Raw genomic sequence first — 17,171 nt, forward strand, 5'->3', positions numbered from 1 at the left:
CCACATGACACCATTCATTCTTTCATTTGATTACAGTAAAATCCTGATTTTATCCCCATTTGGTGTTTTCATGCCACTGGTGTTCAACGAAAATGAACAACAGGATGAAAACTGCAACTGGAACAGAATCCGAGAGAGAGAGAGAGAGAGAGAGAGAGAGAGAGAGAGAGAGAGACCACAACAAATAAAATATTATTCAGAAATTTAAGAGTGGTGAAAAGTTCCTTTATAGTAAATAATTAGGCTTTGTTTTTATTATACATTTATTTTAATCGACATTGTTTTTTTTTATTATATTATTTATCAGAATGACTTACTATTTATTTTTTCAATTTTTCCAGAGACCTACTGAAAATCATATTGGATGATGTCGGTCTTCTGAATAAAGATTGTTCCTATACTAAATGATAAAAAAAAAAAAAAAAAAAAAAGACAGAAGTACAGGATAACACAGATGAGGATATAATGTGTATCCGTGGTTACCCTGGCGAACCGGCGACTGTATAACGCCATGACTTTGGGGTCAGGACACTCCAGCTTCTTAATAATCTCAAAGCTCTGGTTGAGCTGCGTGAATACATCCACCACGGAGCAGGAGAACAGAGCATGCTCAGATGTCTGCTGGAACTGGGGAACAGATCAAAAGAGCGGCAATATGTAATGAACGATATGTAAGATTTTATATTTATACAGCATTGATGGTTGTTACAGGTCAAAAAATTTCAACCTACGGTAGGTGATTTTTTTTTTTGGTCCCCGTTAAATTTTAACCTAGGTAAAATTTTGGATTATCCAAGATTCTTAAAAGGGATTCTCCATCACTTCTTTTGTCCATCCAGCCACCCACTTCCTCTCTGTCTACACCTACTGGGCATTTCCTCTCATCCGTCTCACTATTCTTGGGTTTCAGTCACGTGACTTTTCTTAGCGATTTCACTTCTGGTGGTTGAGCAAACCAAAACGGCTGCCGTAGTGCAAACAACTAGTGACAAGTTATCAGAGTACGCTCGTAATCTAGAAGCCACTGCTCGCTTTAGATATATTCAGAAGATTGCTGTGTGCAATGGAATCGACCCCTACAGTCTGGGAAAGAAGGATTTGTCATACAATCTCGAAAACTACCCTTCAGTCGCGTTCCCCGACATCTCGAACTATCTGGTGTTGCAGACGTCCTTCTACACCGCAAAACAGATGAAAGCGTGGAAGAGTATGCAGGCTTACAACTTTTTTTTGTACGTGTCTGGGTAAAGGACCTCGGGATCAAGTCGCTGCCGAATGAATCCTGGATTGTTTTTGGCCGTGTATGTTTTTTTTTTTTTTTAAAAGCTTTTTGTTCGCATCTTTACAACGAAGCGCTGCAAGTTGAAGTGTAAACAAACAACAGTTCACTTGATTCTCATTTGTGTTGGCTCTTATCTTTCAGCTAAATCATTCACAAAGATCATCAGAAACCCCTTTAAAGACCTGGATCTTAGTTAAACAAGACGGAGAAGTGATCACGGCGCATTGTAACTGTACGGCTGGGGAAGAATTTTGTCGCAACCGTCATGCATATGGACTTTGTGAGGAGTAAACAAAAACAGCTGGGGACTTTAGCGCTTCGTGACTAAAAAAAAGTCCCGTAAAATAACGACACGTAGCAAGAAAAGTACTTGGAAAACACCAAGGACAGAGCTGAGAGGGAAATACAAACCTTTCGCCAAGTGATCACCGCAAACTCGAGCATGCTTTGACTCGGCTCCCTTCAGTTTCAGCGAGAGGTTCAAAAGCCACCTTTCTCGACGTCTTTTTGTGAAATCCCTTGTTCGTTCATCCTTTATTAGTGCATGGGGAACCCTGAAGAAACTTATCAGTTTCACGGTTTGATTGATTCAAACAACCTAAAACAACGCAAGCGTAAGGCTTTTCTCATGCGAGCAATGCACCTTCTTCATACAAACACTTCGTCAACTGAGCTTTGGTCGACCACCAGCTAAAGTTCTGAATAACTAATGAGGCGGATGTGACGTCACGTGAAACCCAAGAATTCCTATTTCCCTAATTAGCATTTAAAAAAAAACAAAACACCTTTTTTTCATACTTGGCCACACCAATTTAATTAGTTGGTTCTCGGATTTTTTCAGGAAAAACATGAAGCAAGCAGGCGAAAAAAAAAAATGCTCTGATGGTAAAATTAGCGGTGGAAATTAGTGTTGCACCGATACCGATACCAGTATCGGGCAGGGCCCCGATCTGGCACTAAAATGGTGGTAGCGGTATTGGCGAGTAGCAAGAAATAGGGCGCCGATACCATTTACCGATGCTAGTATGACACTTGAACGCAGCCTTCTCTCTCCCGACACTCACTACACTCGGTGTTGTGTGATCACTGTGCATGCCTGCCAAGCAGCTATTGCTATTGACCTGCTCCAGACCAATGAGAGCGGGCCAATAGCCGCTCTTAACCAATACAGGGGCAGCTTTTTCATGCGGAGGAAAAACAAACCACGAGAAGAAAATGTCGGCGGTCTGGATATATTTCAGCATAGAAACTCCGGCGAGTACAATGGCTACATGCAAGATTTGCAGCCTGAAAGTTTCGAGAGGTGGAGTTAAATCGGCCAGTTTCAATACCTCGAACCTGATAAAACATTTGAAGACGAAACATGTGAACGAATACAAAGAGTTTGAGGTTGCAGCAACTGCTAGCAAGAGAAAGGGGGATGGACCGCAGCAACAAACCCTGGTCAGTTCACTTCGTAGGAAGGAGCAGTGGGACGAGAAGAGTGAAGCAGCAAGACAGATGTCCGAAAAAAATCACCGAAATGACTGTTCTTTGTAACCTGCCCCTTGCCTTTGTTGAAAGCGTGGGATTCCGGCTTTTTATGGCTCACGCAGTACCCAAGTATAAGGTCCCGAGTCGCAAATACATCACGGAGACTACTATCCCTGCACTAAAAAATAAAGTAACGGAGCACGTTTTAAGAAAGCTGGAGAAGGCAGTGGCCATAAGCTTTTCAACTGACATCTGGAGCAGCCAAGTCTCCCCACTTTCCCTGCTTAGCTTGACAACCCACTGGGTGGACTCGGAAAGCAGCAGCCTGACAAAGCCATGATAGCAATGATTTTACATCTAAGTATGCAGCTCTCAAACGGAGTAGTATCGGTATCGGCCGGTACTGCACAGCCAGGTATAGGTATCGGTATCGGGGCCAAAAAATGGTATCGGTGCAACACTAGTGGAAATAGACCAAACAATACAGGCAAACCAGTAAACAGAATTTCAACACACCTGTCAAAAATTTTACGCTTCTGTTCGCTGAATATCCTAACAATCACAAACACAGGCTTTGCAGGACTCCCCTCCACAGGCATGTTTCTTCCACAAGTCTTTATCAAAAGTGAAAGGGGCGATTTGATTGGTTTTTGACGTCACGTGACCTCACGTCACATGACCTTTTCTACTGGCAGGAGTTTGACTTCAATTTTTTTTTTTCATTTTGCATTTTCTTCAAGCGGCGATTCCGAGAACCAACTAATTGAATTGGTGTGGCCTAAACAGGATTCAAACTCTGAACCTTCTGATTCTTAACCAAACACCTTAATAACTACTAGCTCAGTGACGATTGCAATGGAAGGAGTGAGAGATATTTTGAATTTATTAATGAATCCAGTCTGATTACATCAAAGAGTTTAAAATGCAAAGTCTTCCCAAATCCGAACCCTAAACCTAACCTGAGGTATAGTAAGAGTCTAATACAAGGAGCAAATTATGAACCGGGTTAAAAATTCTAACCTAGGTTGAAAAATTCCTCCTAACTAACAATTCTGACCTGGAATATGGTTATGGCATACAATATCAGCAGCATGTGCATGTAAAATATTATTAGAAAATGTACTTAATTGTAAGTGAAAGCTATAAAGGGAGCATAGGTCATGTAAAAACAAAAACAATCCATACAAAGTTGCCAGGGACACCAATAACAAAAAAAAAAAAAAAAAAAAAAGTATTATAATGGATTACTCCACTGTTTCTCAATGTGGAGCGACCCCTGGTGGTCCGTGAATCGATGTCGTAAAATATCACGGTTTATCAGTGTTTCTCAAATCGCCGACGTGACTCCAAAAGCAAAAATTCTGAGTCTCACAGGCGAGTTGTTCTCCATATTGAATAAAGTCCAATGTAAATTCAAAAATAGTAGCCGATTATTTGAATTTGTCCGACATTAAGCAAGCCAACAGTTTTGCGACACTGCCGATAGCTACGTCAGTTTACGTTACACTTTCATATCAACATCACCTCTGAATGTGGAGAGAAGGTGGAATGCGGAGAAACTATGAGTGACCAAATTAGATTTAGCACCAAACTGTCAAAAAGATAACGGATCGGTGGCTGAAGACCGGGTCGGTCAAAAGAAAAGCACAAGAAATATCAGACACGAGCAAGGACAAAGTGCAAAGACGTGATGATTCTTTGTTTGAGAAAACAAAGCAGTGCAACCGGATCAATGTGGCCCCCGGTACGAGCTTAAAACCGTCCGGTTTGGAGCCAGACATTGCTTCACTGATGTATCAGAATAAGCAGCACCATTCTTCCCATTAAGAGAAGGACAACAATGAATGAGTTGGTGATACTATTTGTAAAACTGTCATTTCATTAGTGCGTAATTTGCAATATACTGTTGAAGCAGACTCAATGTTTTTTGTTCAGGATATTTAGGGGGTAAGGTGGTCTGCGGATTTTTTTTTTTATGGATAAAGTGGTCCTTGGCCTGAAAAAGTTTGAGAAACACTGAACTACTCGAATACTCACGCCATCCTTCTTGTCCCTCTCGAGTGCACCGTGCATGAACTCCACAGAGACGTCCTCGTTCTCATCCAACCACTGCAGCACGAACTGCATGAACCACCTACACACAGGCCAACACGTGACCGACACTTTCAACTACAACACTGACAAAGTAAAAACCCTTCACAACGCCACACAAAATTAGCAATCTATTCTGTAAATATATATGTTATTTATTCTTGAATCGACAATAGTTATATAGATTAAACACTTAAATATCTTTAATGGCCAAACACAAACATACTGCTCTCTCATACAAATGTATAGGAGGTTCATCAGCGCAGCAGCGTGCCGTCATTGCGACTATTAGTATCATTATTACTATTAATGGTATTACCATTTATAAATTCAGGGAGCATAATGTGAAAAATGAGTCTCGGTATACAGGTAGCCATCGACTTACGACTGCGTTTGGTTACGACTGACCAGTTGTAAACCGATCTGGTCGTAAGTCGGCCTATGTTAAATTAATGCAAGTATATTGTGATGTGTAATGATATTGTAATCATCTTAGTCTTATTTTATCAACATTTTCTTATTTCATTACCTTGGCTCATTATTTGGTTTAAGTCAAACACTGCGTACAGTACAATTTGATTAATATGTGCAAAACAAAAAATACGAAATACTGTACAGGTGTGAAAAATAGAAAAATTTTAGTTTGAAACACACCAAAATAGGCGGCACGGTGGTGTAGTGGTTAGCGCTGTCGCCTCACAGCAAGAAGGTCCGGGTTCGAGCCCCGTGGCCGGCGAGGGCCTTTCTGTGCGGAGTTTGCATGTTCTCCCCGTGTCCGCGTGGGTTTCCTCCGGGTGCTCCGGTTTCCCCCACAGTCCAAAGACATGCAGGTTAGGTTAACTGGTGACTCTAAATTGAGCGTAGGTGTGAATGGTTGTCTGTGTCTATGTGTCAGCCCTGTGATGACCTGGCGACTTGTCCAGGGTGTACCCCGCCTTTCGCCCGTAGTCAGCTGGGATAGGCTCCTGCTTGCCTGCGACCCTGTAGAAGGATAAAGCGGCTAGAGATAATGAGATGAGACGTACCAAAATACAAATGTAAAACATAGCAAAATACAAAATTTAGTGACCGCTGGCATCACTGGTGCTTGGCTGTGGGTCGTCTACGTCATCATCAGCTGTTGCAGCGCTCGGGCTGGTGGGAGGATTTGCTCGTTTCATAAACCAGGAGCTGCGGCGGAAACTGTTATACGCGGCGAGAGAGCTGGGGCGGAAACTGTCGTACGCTCAGCTGGGAAACACTTGCCAGTCATAACCAGACGGTCGTAAAGTCGATCGGTCGTAAGTCGCATAGGTCGTAAGTCGACGACTACCTGTATTAGTTGTAAATAAGCACAATTTCCCAGACTACCACAGAAAATTTCTTGATGTAGACAAGTCCCAAACCGCGACTCTACATCAGCATTGGCCTTGCAAGGTGCAGGATGATTTTAACCCCTAGATGGTGTTTTGACCCCTTTTCAACCCATAAAATGCCAATTTTTACAAAAATCATCATTTTCTCATCACCACAAGCACTGATGTGTTTCATCACAGTACAGTCATATCATTTAGATTAAAAAAAAAAGGAAGAATGCAGTACCTCTTTAAACCTCTCCCCATGCAGGGTTCTTTGGTTTGTCTTGATCTAAGAGAAGCCTTAAAGAGTTTAGTGTGTACAACTGTGCGACACTCACATGGGGTATTCAGGAATGACTCCTTTGAAGGCGGGTAGATCCTTTACGTACTCGTTATACAGCCACTTCACCTTAAAGTGCAGGTTCATGTAGTCAGCACTCTTACACAGGCGATGCTTCTCGTGCTCTGAGGAGAAGAAAGCGGCAGAACGTACAGTATGTATGTGTGAGTGAGTGAGTGAGTGAGTGAGTGAGCGAGCGAGCATCTGGAGCTCATCGAAGAACTCTGATCATGAAGTGCGAGTCAAATGTGTTCCAGAGGTGACATTTCTGTTACATGTCAATATTTTATCAACTGATCTGGCCCAAGTTTTTCAAAAGCATTACAACACAAAAGATCATCATTAAATGGTAGCGCGAGCAGCACAATGAACACTCACACTCTCTCACCTAGTTAAGATGCTCGTAGCGTTAAGAGGCTTTTGGGAAACCCACCCCTGATCTGGACATAAAATGATGTAATTGCTCAATAATGCTGAAGAAAAAAATAAATAAAAGGCCGCAAGTTAATTGTGTTCTGTAAAATATCAGACTATATAAGGGGTGCAAGCCAGTGCCGTTATCTGCATCTGTTTAGTGCTCAAAATATTAAAAATTTGTTTTCACATTTGGATTTAAACCAGAAGTGGGCGTAGTCCATGTTAACCCTCCTACTATTTTACAGGATATTACTTTATTCCACCTCCTAAACCTGTGGAACTTTCTGGAAAGCTTTCCATCTTCTATTTAACGTGCCTGAGTAAAGCAAACTAACCGTTTCAAAATCACTGAAAATCTTTCCCAAATTGAGAAACGGTTATTTCAGGCTACATATAAGGAACACACACTAGGGATCAACCGATATGTTTTTTTCAGGGCCGATACCGATTATTATGGAATTGGGATGCCGATAACCGATATGTGCAACCGATAAATGTAAACATTATAATTCACATGAAATTAAACATAGCACACACTGACAGAACTTCATATCCATGAAATGTATATTTAATTATAAAGTTAAACATGAAATTTTGTGCAGGGAGATGCCAGCAGCATTTGTACAATAAAGTCAAACATTAGAATAAAATAGGAAATAAAATAATAATAAATATTCACCAATAAAAAAAAAAAAAAAAAAAAAATCACTCCCTACTATATTACAGCTCACCATTTTCAGTGGAAAATAAATGAAAATACACTCTGGATTCTTTTACACTAAGAACTAAGTAAGACTTACCAACTTCAAGCAGTTTTTAAATAACAAATCAAGTGTAGGGAGCTGCCTGCAGCATTTTTTAAAAAGTAAAGTCAAACAAAGTCGGCTATCACTCCCTATTATGTAACAACTTAACAAGTAACCATCTACATTCTAATGCTTTTAATGCCCAAGCCTAATATTCCCAGTTTAGGAGGATTATATTGTAGTGAAGGAAGCATTACATGTAGTTTCAGCGAGACTAGTTGGTTGTAGGCTAATTCAAGTGCTTCCTTCCGTAAGCTAAGTTTGCCTGGCTACACAGATGCAAATGGACAATTTTAACAAGTAGTAGATGAAGAATGTAAACATATAATGATGTTGTGCTTTTGCAACTTGTGTGTTTGTGACTTATTGCGGCAAAAGCAGTGTGTCCTTACCTTGAAGTGGGATCTGCTTCTGCCCGAGTGCCCGCCTTGAAACAGTTCACAGCGTTTAGCTACACGTGTCGATTGGCTATATCTCTTGTGCCAAACAAATCAGATGTTGTGGTGGGCGGGACCGTGTTCTTGAACTCAGAGAGGTGAGTGCAGGAAAGGACGTGCAGTGACAGTCGCGTTAGGAACGAAATGGCCGCAAAAAGGCATGTTATCGGCATATCGGTGGAAATTATGGCCGATACCGATAACCCTAAAAATGCAGAATATCGGCCCGATATATCGGCCAGGCCGATTATCGGTTGACCCCTAACACACACGCACACCCACCCACCCTTTGGCTCAGGCAGTGATGTGACTCACCCTCTGTGGCGTACTTCATATCCTGTGAGAACTGAACCCACATCACCTCGGCACACACCTTCCCTACATTAAGCTCCTGAGGAAACCTGAAGCAGAACGGAGGGAAAGAGACGAATCAACACAATGAACAGCAAACTGGTGTGTGTGTGTGTGTGTGTGTGTGTGTGTGTGTGCACGCGCGCGCCCTCTCTCTATAAATTATATTTTTAACAGTTATTCCATGAAATCAAGTCGTACATGAGCTGATAGCCGACGAGGTGCGTAGCACAGAGTTGTCTATAATCCATGTACGACGAGATTGAGTAGAATAACTGTTTTATTCTATCCACATTCACTGGATTTTGAGAAACCGAGCATTTTTATTTTGTAAACAAACAGGCAAAATGACAGGAGCAATTTGTGAAAAATGCGATAATTCTTGGAAGAAAAAAAACAAAACAGACAGACATTCTTACCATCAAATACTTTTATTCCATATTTTGTTGCTTTTTTTTTGCATTTTTGGGGTTTTGTTTTCGAGTCGAGATTTTATTTCGGCCTCTGTTGGCTCGGCAACACGCTCCACCATTTTGTTTTTCTCTACTCACGGTATATGAGCTGATATCCTAGTAGTAGAGTAGCCAATCAAAGCGCATGATTGCTCATGTCCAGTGAATGTGGATAGAATTTTATACACACATATATACAGCGCAGACGTGGTTTAATAAGTTCAATGCGATACTTTCGGCTACAGCGCTACACAACCTGAAACCCGAGATCATCAATACTTGTGACCATTTTGGGGGTTCAAGTAATTTATACAAGGGGTGTTTAAGTTCAAGCCAACTTTATTGTGAATTCTGCTGTATGTACAGGACACAGACGGGACTGAAGCGACTTCGTCTCGGTTATTCTTCACTGATGTTCACTTCACCTTTGGTGAATAATCGTTAAATAACTGCACGATGCCTGTAAGGGACCATAGTGAGGAGGATTAGGACCGACTATAGATGTGCGTGTTCTTAATGTCCATCACTCACTGGTTGAGAACAGGTGTATATGAGTTGCGATCCTCTTCTATAATGGAAACTATCAGCGTGATGAGTTTGGGCCAGAAGTCTAGATTCTTGATGCTCGGACCCTGCTCTTCTGGAGGATATTCATCTTTATTCTGAAAAAGAGAAGCGGAATCAGGGCCAACACACACATGCACAGACACAAACAAATCACAATGAAACCCTGAACTGAACCTCAGGTATTAGCCCAAAAAAAAAAAAAAAAAAAGGAAGCTGACCGGGTCTCCTACTGGCTGGTACTGGTGGCTGTAGAGCTCTTGGCAGTTGTTAAAGATATAGTCGTAGGTGGAGTTGAGACAGGCTTTCACACAGTCTCGTACCACCTGGCTGGCTCTTGGAGGACTCTGCAGTTCCTGCACCTGTCCACCAGGGGGCGAGAATGAGAGATGGTTCAGACGCATTCACCGTTTCACAGTCCTCGCGTTCCCATATTGTTCTAACCGACCCTCACATCATTGTTGTGAAAAGATACAATACTGACCAGATCCAACCTTATCAAAAAGTAATGGCACCCTGTGAATAACACACCATCTCACAGACGATACCTTCATCCTGAAGAAAGTGATGCTGGTGAGTAGATCCACAGTGGACTTCAGGTCCTGCAGACGCTCCTTACTGCTCGCAGGGAAGTTATTCTGTGGCAGGACAGGATACAGAACACAGTTTGAGTACTACACTATAGAGATCTCCCAGTGCCATCAGGTCAGGTGTGAGTGAGACTTACGCGATACATGGAGAGATCAATGCGTAAGGAATTGTGCAGCTGGTCTAAGAGCTTGACAAATCTTTCTTTCTGTTGGAAGAGAAAATATAACAGTGAGGGACATTAGGTAGAAGATTCATCTGGGATGATTTGCTTCCAAGAGGATTTGCTTGAAGCTGTACAGTACAAGTGCACAGAGAATATTGTTTGTTATTTAAACTACTTCCTGCACATACACCCACACAAAAATTCTGCATGTTTAAGCTGTGTGCATGCAGGCTACCTTAAAAACCTACATTAAAAAAATTTAAATTTTCATGCAAATTGCACCCAGGTGTGATTATAAAAAAAAGACATTACAGTATCATGTGTTAATGCCGCAAGTAGCAATCATGCTAAAGATCCAGGAACTTCCTAAAGTTCATTATTAAACACTCAAATGGAAAAAGGCACAAAGACCTTAAAACATCCCTGTCTGTACAACTGGCTCGATAATATACAGGTGGAAATCTCATCTCATCTCATTATCTCTAGCCGCTTTATCCTTCTACAGGGTCGCAGGCAAGCTGGAGCCTATCCCAGCTGACTACGGGCGAAAGGCGGGGTACACCCTGGACAAGTCGCCAGGTCATCACAGGGCTGACACATAGACACAGACAACCATTCACACTCACATTCACACCTACGGTCAATTTAGAGTCACCAGTTAACCTAACCTGCATGTCTTTGGACTGTGGAGGAAACCCACGCGGACACGGGGAGAACATGCAAACTCCACACAGAAAGGCCCTCGCCAGCCACGGGGCTCGAACCCAGGACCTTCTTGCTGTGAGGCGACAGCGCTAACCACTACACCTACAGGTGGAAATTTCACGGAAATATGACGACTCATCCCCAGACACGGAAGACTTCATAACACACACTCAGACTAACGATGAGGAAGGTTCGAGAGAAGCCGGCAATCACTTGAAAAGAGTTGTAGGACAAACTGAAAGCAGTAGGAACCATGAAACAGAGAACAAATTACGAACGAACAGCTCATTTCCTTCGTTCCTTCATCTCAGACACCAAAGCTCAATCTCCAGCTCAACTTCTAACCACTAATCTAATTATAACAGATGCAGGTCATGAGCACAACAGCTTCTTTACACGTGGGTGTGTCCCCATCCATTTGTGTCCATCTGTCTGTCCGCGTGCATCTATCTGTCCCCGTCTGTCTGTCCGTGTCCATCTGTCTGTGTCTGTCCGTGTGTCCATCTCTGTCAGTGTCTGTCCCAGTGGTGCAGTGGTTAGCACTGTCTGCATGGGTTTTCTCCCACTTCAAAGACATACAGATGTTGAACTTGTACGTTGCTCTGGATAACAGCATCTGCTAAATGCCTGCAATGTAATATAATGTAATGTAATGTGGTGTGTGTGTATACACTACCCCAAAGTTGGAGGCAGAGAAGCGGTCAGAGGCGGAGACATTGGTGGAGGCGGTGGTGTGAGCATAGAAGGCATTAATGTTGGCCAGCAGCGTGCTCATCACCGCAGGAACACCGGGACACATGTATTTAGACGAGAGACATGCAAAGTGCCTGGAGAAAATCAAATCCATTGGAGGAGATTTAAACTAAATGTCAAATACATTTAAAAAAAAAAAAAAAGGGAAATTGTATTATATACTGCTATGATGCGTACGTCATGGCCTGGTAGATGGACTCGATCCCATAACGCATCGCGAACTCATCCACGATTTCCTGTGCCACGTCGTCGAAATAGACCTTCCAGGCATCGTCGCTACGAGCATCCGGGATCTTCACCGCCCCCTGCCCAAGCACATCTGTGGTATGGTGGAACAGGTTCTAAGGAGGGGGAAGAGGGGGAAAAAAAACAAACAAAAAAAACAAACTCATCATTTACACGAGACACGTTATAAAGAAATTTCATAGTGGTGTATACACACTCCAGAGATGACGATGATCCCATTCAGAATGCAGCTGCCCTCTGTTGCCCCTTTTCCACCAAAGCAGTTCCAGGGCTGGTTCGGGGCCAGTGCTTAGTTTGGAACTGGGTTTTCTGTTTCCACTGACAAAGAACTGGCTCTGAGGACAGAAAAACCGGTTCCAGGCTAGCACCAACTCTCTGCTGGGCCAGAGGAAAGAACCGCTTACGTCAGCGGGGGGGCGGAGTTGTTAAGACCAACAACAATAAGACCGCGAAAGATCGCCATTTTTAAGCAACGAGAAGCCGCAGCTGTACAAACGCGAAGTCATCCATTATTGTTGTTGTTGCCGCTTCTGCTTCTTCCGTGTTGTTTTTGCTTTGATATTCGCGCCAAGATTTATGCAAACGTAGCAACGTAACTGACAGATACAGCGACGTAATGACGTATACAGCGACGCAATGACGTGGCTCTGCTTAGCACCACGAGCTATGGAAAAGCAAACTGGTTCTCAGCTGGCTCGCAAGTTGAACGAGTTGTGAACCAGCACCGGCCCCGAACCAGCCCTGGAACTGATTTGGTGGAAAAGGGGTATCTGAAGCACCTCATTTTGGGTGCAATCCTATAATACGCCTATAATCCTTCTGACCAGAGTTAATGCTCTGACAAAAACGTCGGGGCGAACTGTTACCCCAACCAAGGCATATGTTCACAAACAAGTAAATCTCATATCTTGCATTATGGCCAGCTAAAACTGCGCTCCAAAGAATTAAAAATGAGGAGAGTTCCATCACAGCACTGTAACTCTGAACCCTGATTGGTCAGAAGGTGTTGATTCATTTCCTACAACAGCCAGCACAGCTCCACATCACAGGTTTATATGAATGCGTTCATTCTAATACATTATCTTTTCTTTAGTAACAGCTCGTTCATAGGGACTCAATCAGATAACTGCTGATCTGGTGAAGAGTTTATTGAACATTTATGGAACGAGTCTCTAGCGTCAGTACTTTGTAACACTAAGTTTTCCAACGTCTTCAGGAAAGTCTTCAGGACAGAAGTAGATGTGTTGTGGTTTCTCAGTAACAAGTTACACTTTGTCTTAAGCTCAAGACAGAAACTAGAAGGACACTTGATAGAAGAAAGAGTCCACATCTCCATCAAGCCACAACATCAAAATCAAATTACTTGAACCTTGGGTAATACTAAAGCTGGCCACCAAATTTCATCCAAATCCGTTCACTACTTTTTGAGTTCCGCTGGGAACAGACAAAACAATCCTGGATCTGCATACATATCCAGATTTGCATCAAACTCTAGTCAATAGTTCCTTGGTCCAACTTTCCTCCAAATTTCATCCAAATCCGTTCACTAGTTTGAGTTCCATTGGGAACAAAAACAAACAAAAAGGTGAAAACAACCTTCTCCAATAAAGTCAGTGGAGGGAATGATGCAGGCTGGTGACAGAACGACTCGTGGATGTTCCACAACCATAAAAACGTTAAGTACGATGTAATTTATTCATACGTAGCACGGCATTTAAAGAGCAGCTCTAACTGTTGGCAAATTAACATAGTGTAAGTGGAATAAAACACTGGGACATGATGTTCTAGAAAAGTAATCAATGTTGTCATTTTATTCTTTAAATCAGAGAACTTCCCCTTTTCATAAAATTTGCTGAAGCTGCTCTTTAAATGCTGGGCTGTGTGGAGGTTTGAGACTATACCTCGTGTAGGCAGGTGTACTGCACATGGTATGGAGCCACTTTCTCTTCTCCTTTAATTTCCACACTGATGTGAAGACGGATAGCACCGGACACCGCTGACTTATCAGTCCTTTTCTCTGAGAAGGGACACACAGAGAGAGAGAGAGAGAGAGAGAATATGGCATTCATTTGGCTCATGAGAGGAAGAGGATTGAGAACATTGTGGCCTTCTTCCAAAAATGCAGGATTCGTCCGAGCCGCTTCTTCCCTTGACAAGCAAATTATTAAGGGGTAATTTATACACAACGACTGATCGGTCGATTTCCGACGTGAGTCAGTACATAATAATCAAGCAAGATCACTCCAGTTGGAGAGAGAGAGAGAGAGAGAGAGAGAGAGAGAGAGCGAGAGAGAGAGAGAGACTGACTCAATTACTACTATTGCCTGTAATTGCTAGAGCCATTGTGAAGGCCAAAGTTCCAGAAAAGGGCAATTAGAGAAACAACACAAGGACAATGAGAAGCTCAGGACATAATACACACACACACACACACACACACACACACACACACACACACACACACACACACACACACAATCAAGATTAAGCTCTGAACCACAGTGTGTGTGTAGGGGTTGGAGCACAAGTGCCATGATGTTATTCCAAATCAATATCCCATTGTTTCGAGTTAATATTTCACTGAACATCCCTCAATCTATTATTCGAAAGAGCTTTGATGAATTCTCATATCTGATTGGTCAGAAGGTGGACATTATTTGTGCAACATACACAACAAGTTTACATTCATACGTTATTGCAATCCCCCACCCAAGTGAAGTTTGGCGGGGGATACAGAAACTGGTTCCGTCCATCCATCCGTCTGCGTTTTCGTTTCCGGGCCATATGTTTAAAACTACTGAAAATATCTTCATGAAACTTTGTATACATATCAAGCAACATGTGAACTAGTGCAGTTTGCTATTATGGATGGATGGATGGATGGATTTTGACTTCGTTTCTAAGAGCAATGTTCATTTCTGGAGCCCAAAACTATTCATGATACAGATTTGAAACTTGGATATTTTCTTTAAATAATGACTTAATATCTGGACTAGTTACCAAGTTGAAATGATGAGATATTGGTCCTCATTTGCAAAATGAGCATACGACAGAAAACTGGGCGTGAGCAGAGACTACAGTCAAATCTCAGGTCAAGTCTCATTACATTATATTAATGGCATTTCGCAGACGCTCTTATCCAGAGTGACATACAACAGCAGCTTTGGGACCAAAAAGTTGCAGGTTCAATTCCCTGGACCAACAGGAATTACCGTCCTTGAGCAAGGCACCTAACCCCCAACTACTCCCCTGACTGCACTGTTATACTACAATACCAGGCTGCTCCATGGAGCAGTTGGGGGTTGGGTGCCTTGCTCAAGGGCACAGCCATTCCTGCTGGTCCAGGGAACTGAACCTGCAACCTTCTGGTCCCAAAGGTGCTTCTCGAAGACCATGGCTTCCCCCAAGCCTCAACTCGTATACACGTCTTCAAGGCAGCGTGGACTTGCGGTGCAGCATAGTCAATTTAAAGGAGTCAGATTTTTCATGACTCCCGTTGATGCTGTATTATGCATCTCCATGGTGTAAGCTCTGGGGCGTGGCCTCCAAACAGAGAACACATAAGGGTGTGATATTTAAATGAAGATTGTTTTCAGCCGCCACATACGCTGTGATTGCCGAGATACCTGAATCACATGTGAACCTGATCATGCGACGGTTTCTGTACTCGGATCTGCGCCCCTTTCTCCGTTGGACTGATAAACGAGGGACATCAAGTCGAAAAAAGGACATCGTCCTGAGTGCAGATCCTGAATTCACCCAGCTGTAGATTACATCACAGGTATATATGTGTAATAATGTGTTTCTATAGGACTTTGGTTCTAGTCTAACATCACTACTATTATTTGGTATTATGTGGACCTCAATAATAAATGTAATAAAAAAATATTAACGAAATGCAGATCCACCTTACGGTCGTCCATCAGCCCGCTGCGTCTCTGCACTCTGAAGAGAACGGATTTGCACAAAAGGCTCCAGATGCTTAAAATAGAAGCAGCATAATGTCATGTGAGGAGAGACCACAGAGCCGAGAGAGACCCGGCGGGCCTTTACTCATCCCCACGGTCCACTTACACACTCGCCAATTCAGCTTTCACTAATTCCCTGGTTCACACAAGCTCACGGGACCCCCCCCACACACACACACACACACGCGCGCGCGATACAGGATATAGTGTACATTCAGACCTGATCTAATAATTACAGAAAATAATTAAATAAAATAAATAAAAATAAGATGAAGTGAGTGTAGTTTTATCAGACCATCAGCGACTGCACAGAATTTAATGTGTGATCTGAGACACTCTTACTGTTTCAGGAAAAAAAAAAAAAAAAACTTCACAGCTTGGATCAATTTAATTGGTCTTCTGTAACAACACTGCCAACAAGAACGTTCAGGCAAGCAGTGAGCAAAAAAATGGCGACAAAATCCCTCTATTTGTCTGTGTCTCCGTGTCAGTCTCCGTTTCAGGGTCTCTGCATCTCCGTCTGTCTCTTTATATCAGTCTCTGTCTCAGCGTCTGTCTGCCTTCGTCTCAGAGTCTCCGTCTGTCTCTGTGTCAGTCTCTATCTCAGTTTCTGCATCTCTATCCGTCTGTCTGCGTCTTTGTGTCTGTCTGCGTATCTCCAGCTGTCTCAGGGTCTCCATCTTTGTGTCTTTGTCTGTGTCTTGGTGTCTGTCTGTCTGTCTTGGTTTCTATGCGTCTGTCCATCTGTCTCAGAGTCTGTGTTTCTGTCTGTCTTGGTGTCTGCCCGTCTGCGTGTCTGTGCCTGCCTGTCTCGGTGTCGGAGTGTTTTTTTTTTTTCTGTCTGTCAGTATTTGCCTTTGCACCTGTATCTATGCATCTCTCAAAGAGCAGAGATGCTAATGAGTATTAGTTATCCAAAAAATGGTTTCTTAGGCCAAGTTTACATTAGACCGTATCGGTCTCGTTTTCTTCACGGATGCACTGTCCGTTTACATTAAAACGCCTGGAAATGCCGGGAAACGGGAATCCGCGAGGGTCCATGTATTCAATCCAGATCGTGTCTGGTCCGGTGCTGTGTAAACATTGAGAATACGCGGATACGCTGTGCTGAGCTCTAGCTGGCGTCGTCATTGGACAACGTCACTGTGACATCCACCTTCCTGATTCGCTGGCATTGGTCATGTGACGTGACTGC

The 17,171-nt window shown here is 42.8% G+C and overlaps 1 protein-coding gene across 1 annotated transcript in view; it reads right to left on the reverse strand.

Moving 5' to 3' along the window:
* The window catches only part of unc13bb (unc-13 homolog Bb (C. elegans)), a 152,704-nt gene that overhangs the window by 28,996 nt on the left and 106,537 nt on the right, over nucleotides 1–17,171 (reverse strand). Inside the window, exons 18-28 of the mRNA XM_060908482.1 lie at nucleotides 13,910–14,025; nucleotides 11,940–12,103; nucleotides 11,686–11,836; nucleotides 10,278–10,346; nucleotides 10,099–10,188; nucleotides 9,772–9,912; nucleotides 9,518–9,648; nucleotides 8,499–8,584; nucleotides 6,522–6,648; nucleotides 4,793–4,889; nucleotides 484–627 (exon numbers count right to left, since the gene is read on the reverse strand). Of these exons, the coding sequence (XP_060764465.1) occupies nucleotides 484–627; nucleotides 4,793–4,889; nucleotides 6,522–6,648; nucleotides 8,499–8,584; nucleotides 9,518–9,648; nucleotides 9,772–9,912; nucleotides 10,099–10,188; nucleotides 10,278–10,346; nucleotides 11,686–11,836; nucleotides 11,940–12,103; nucleotides 13,910–14,025 (1,316 nt within the window). The remainder of the gene's footprint in view (nucleotides 1–483; nucleotides 628–4,792; nucleotides 4,890–6,521; nucleotides 6,649–8,498; nucleotides 8,585–9,517; nucleotides 9,649–9,771; nucleotides 9,913–10,098; nucleotides 10,189–10,277; nucleotides 10,347–11,685; nucleotides 11,837–11,939; nucleotides 12,104–13,909; nucleotides 14,026–17,171) is intronic.

This window comes from Neoarius graeffei, chromosome 25 (assembly GCF_027579695.1).
Source record: "Neoarius graeffei isolate fNeoGra1 chromosome 25, fNeoGra1.pri, whole genome shotgun sequence".
In the NCBI taxonomy this organism is placed as follows: Eukaryota; Metazoa; Chordata; class Actinopteri; order Siluriformes; family Ariidae; genus Neoarius; species Neoarius graeffei.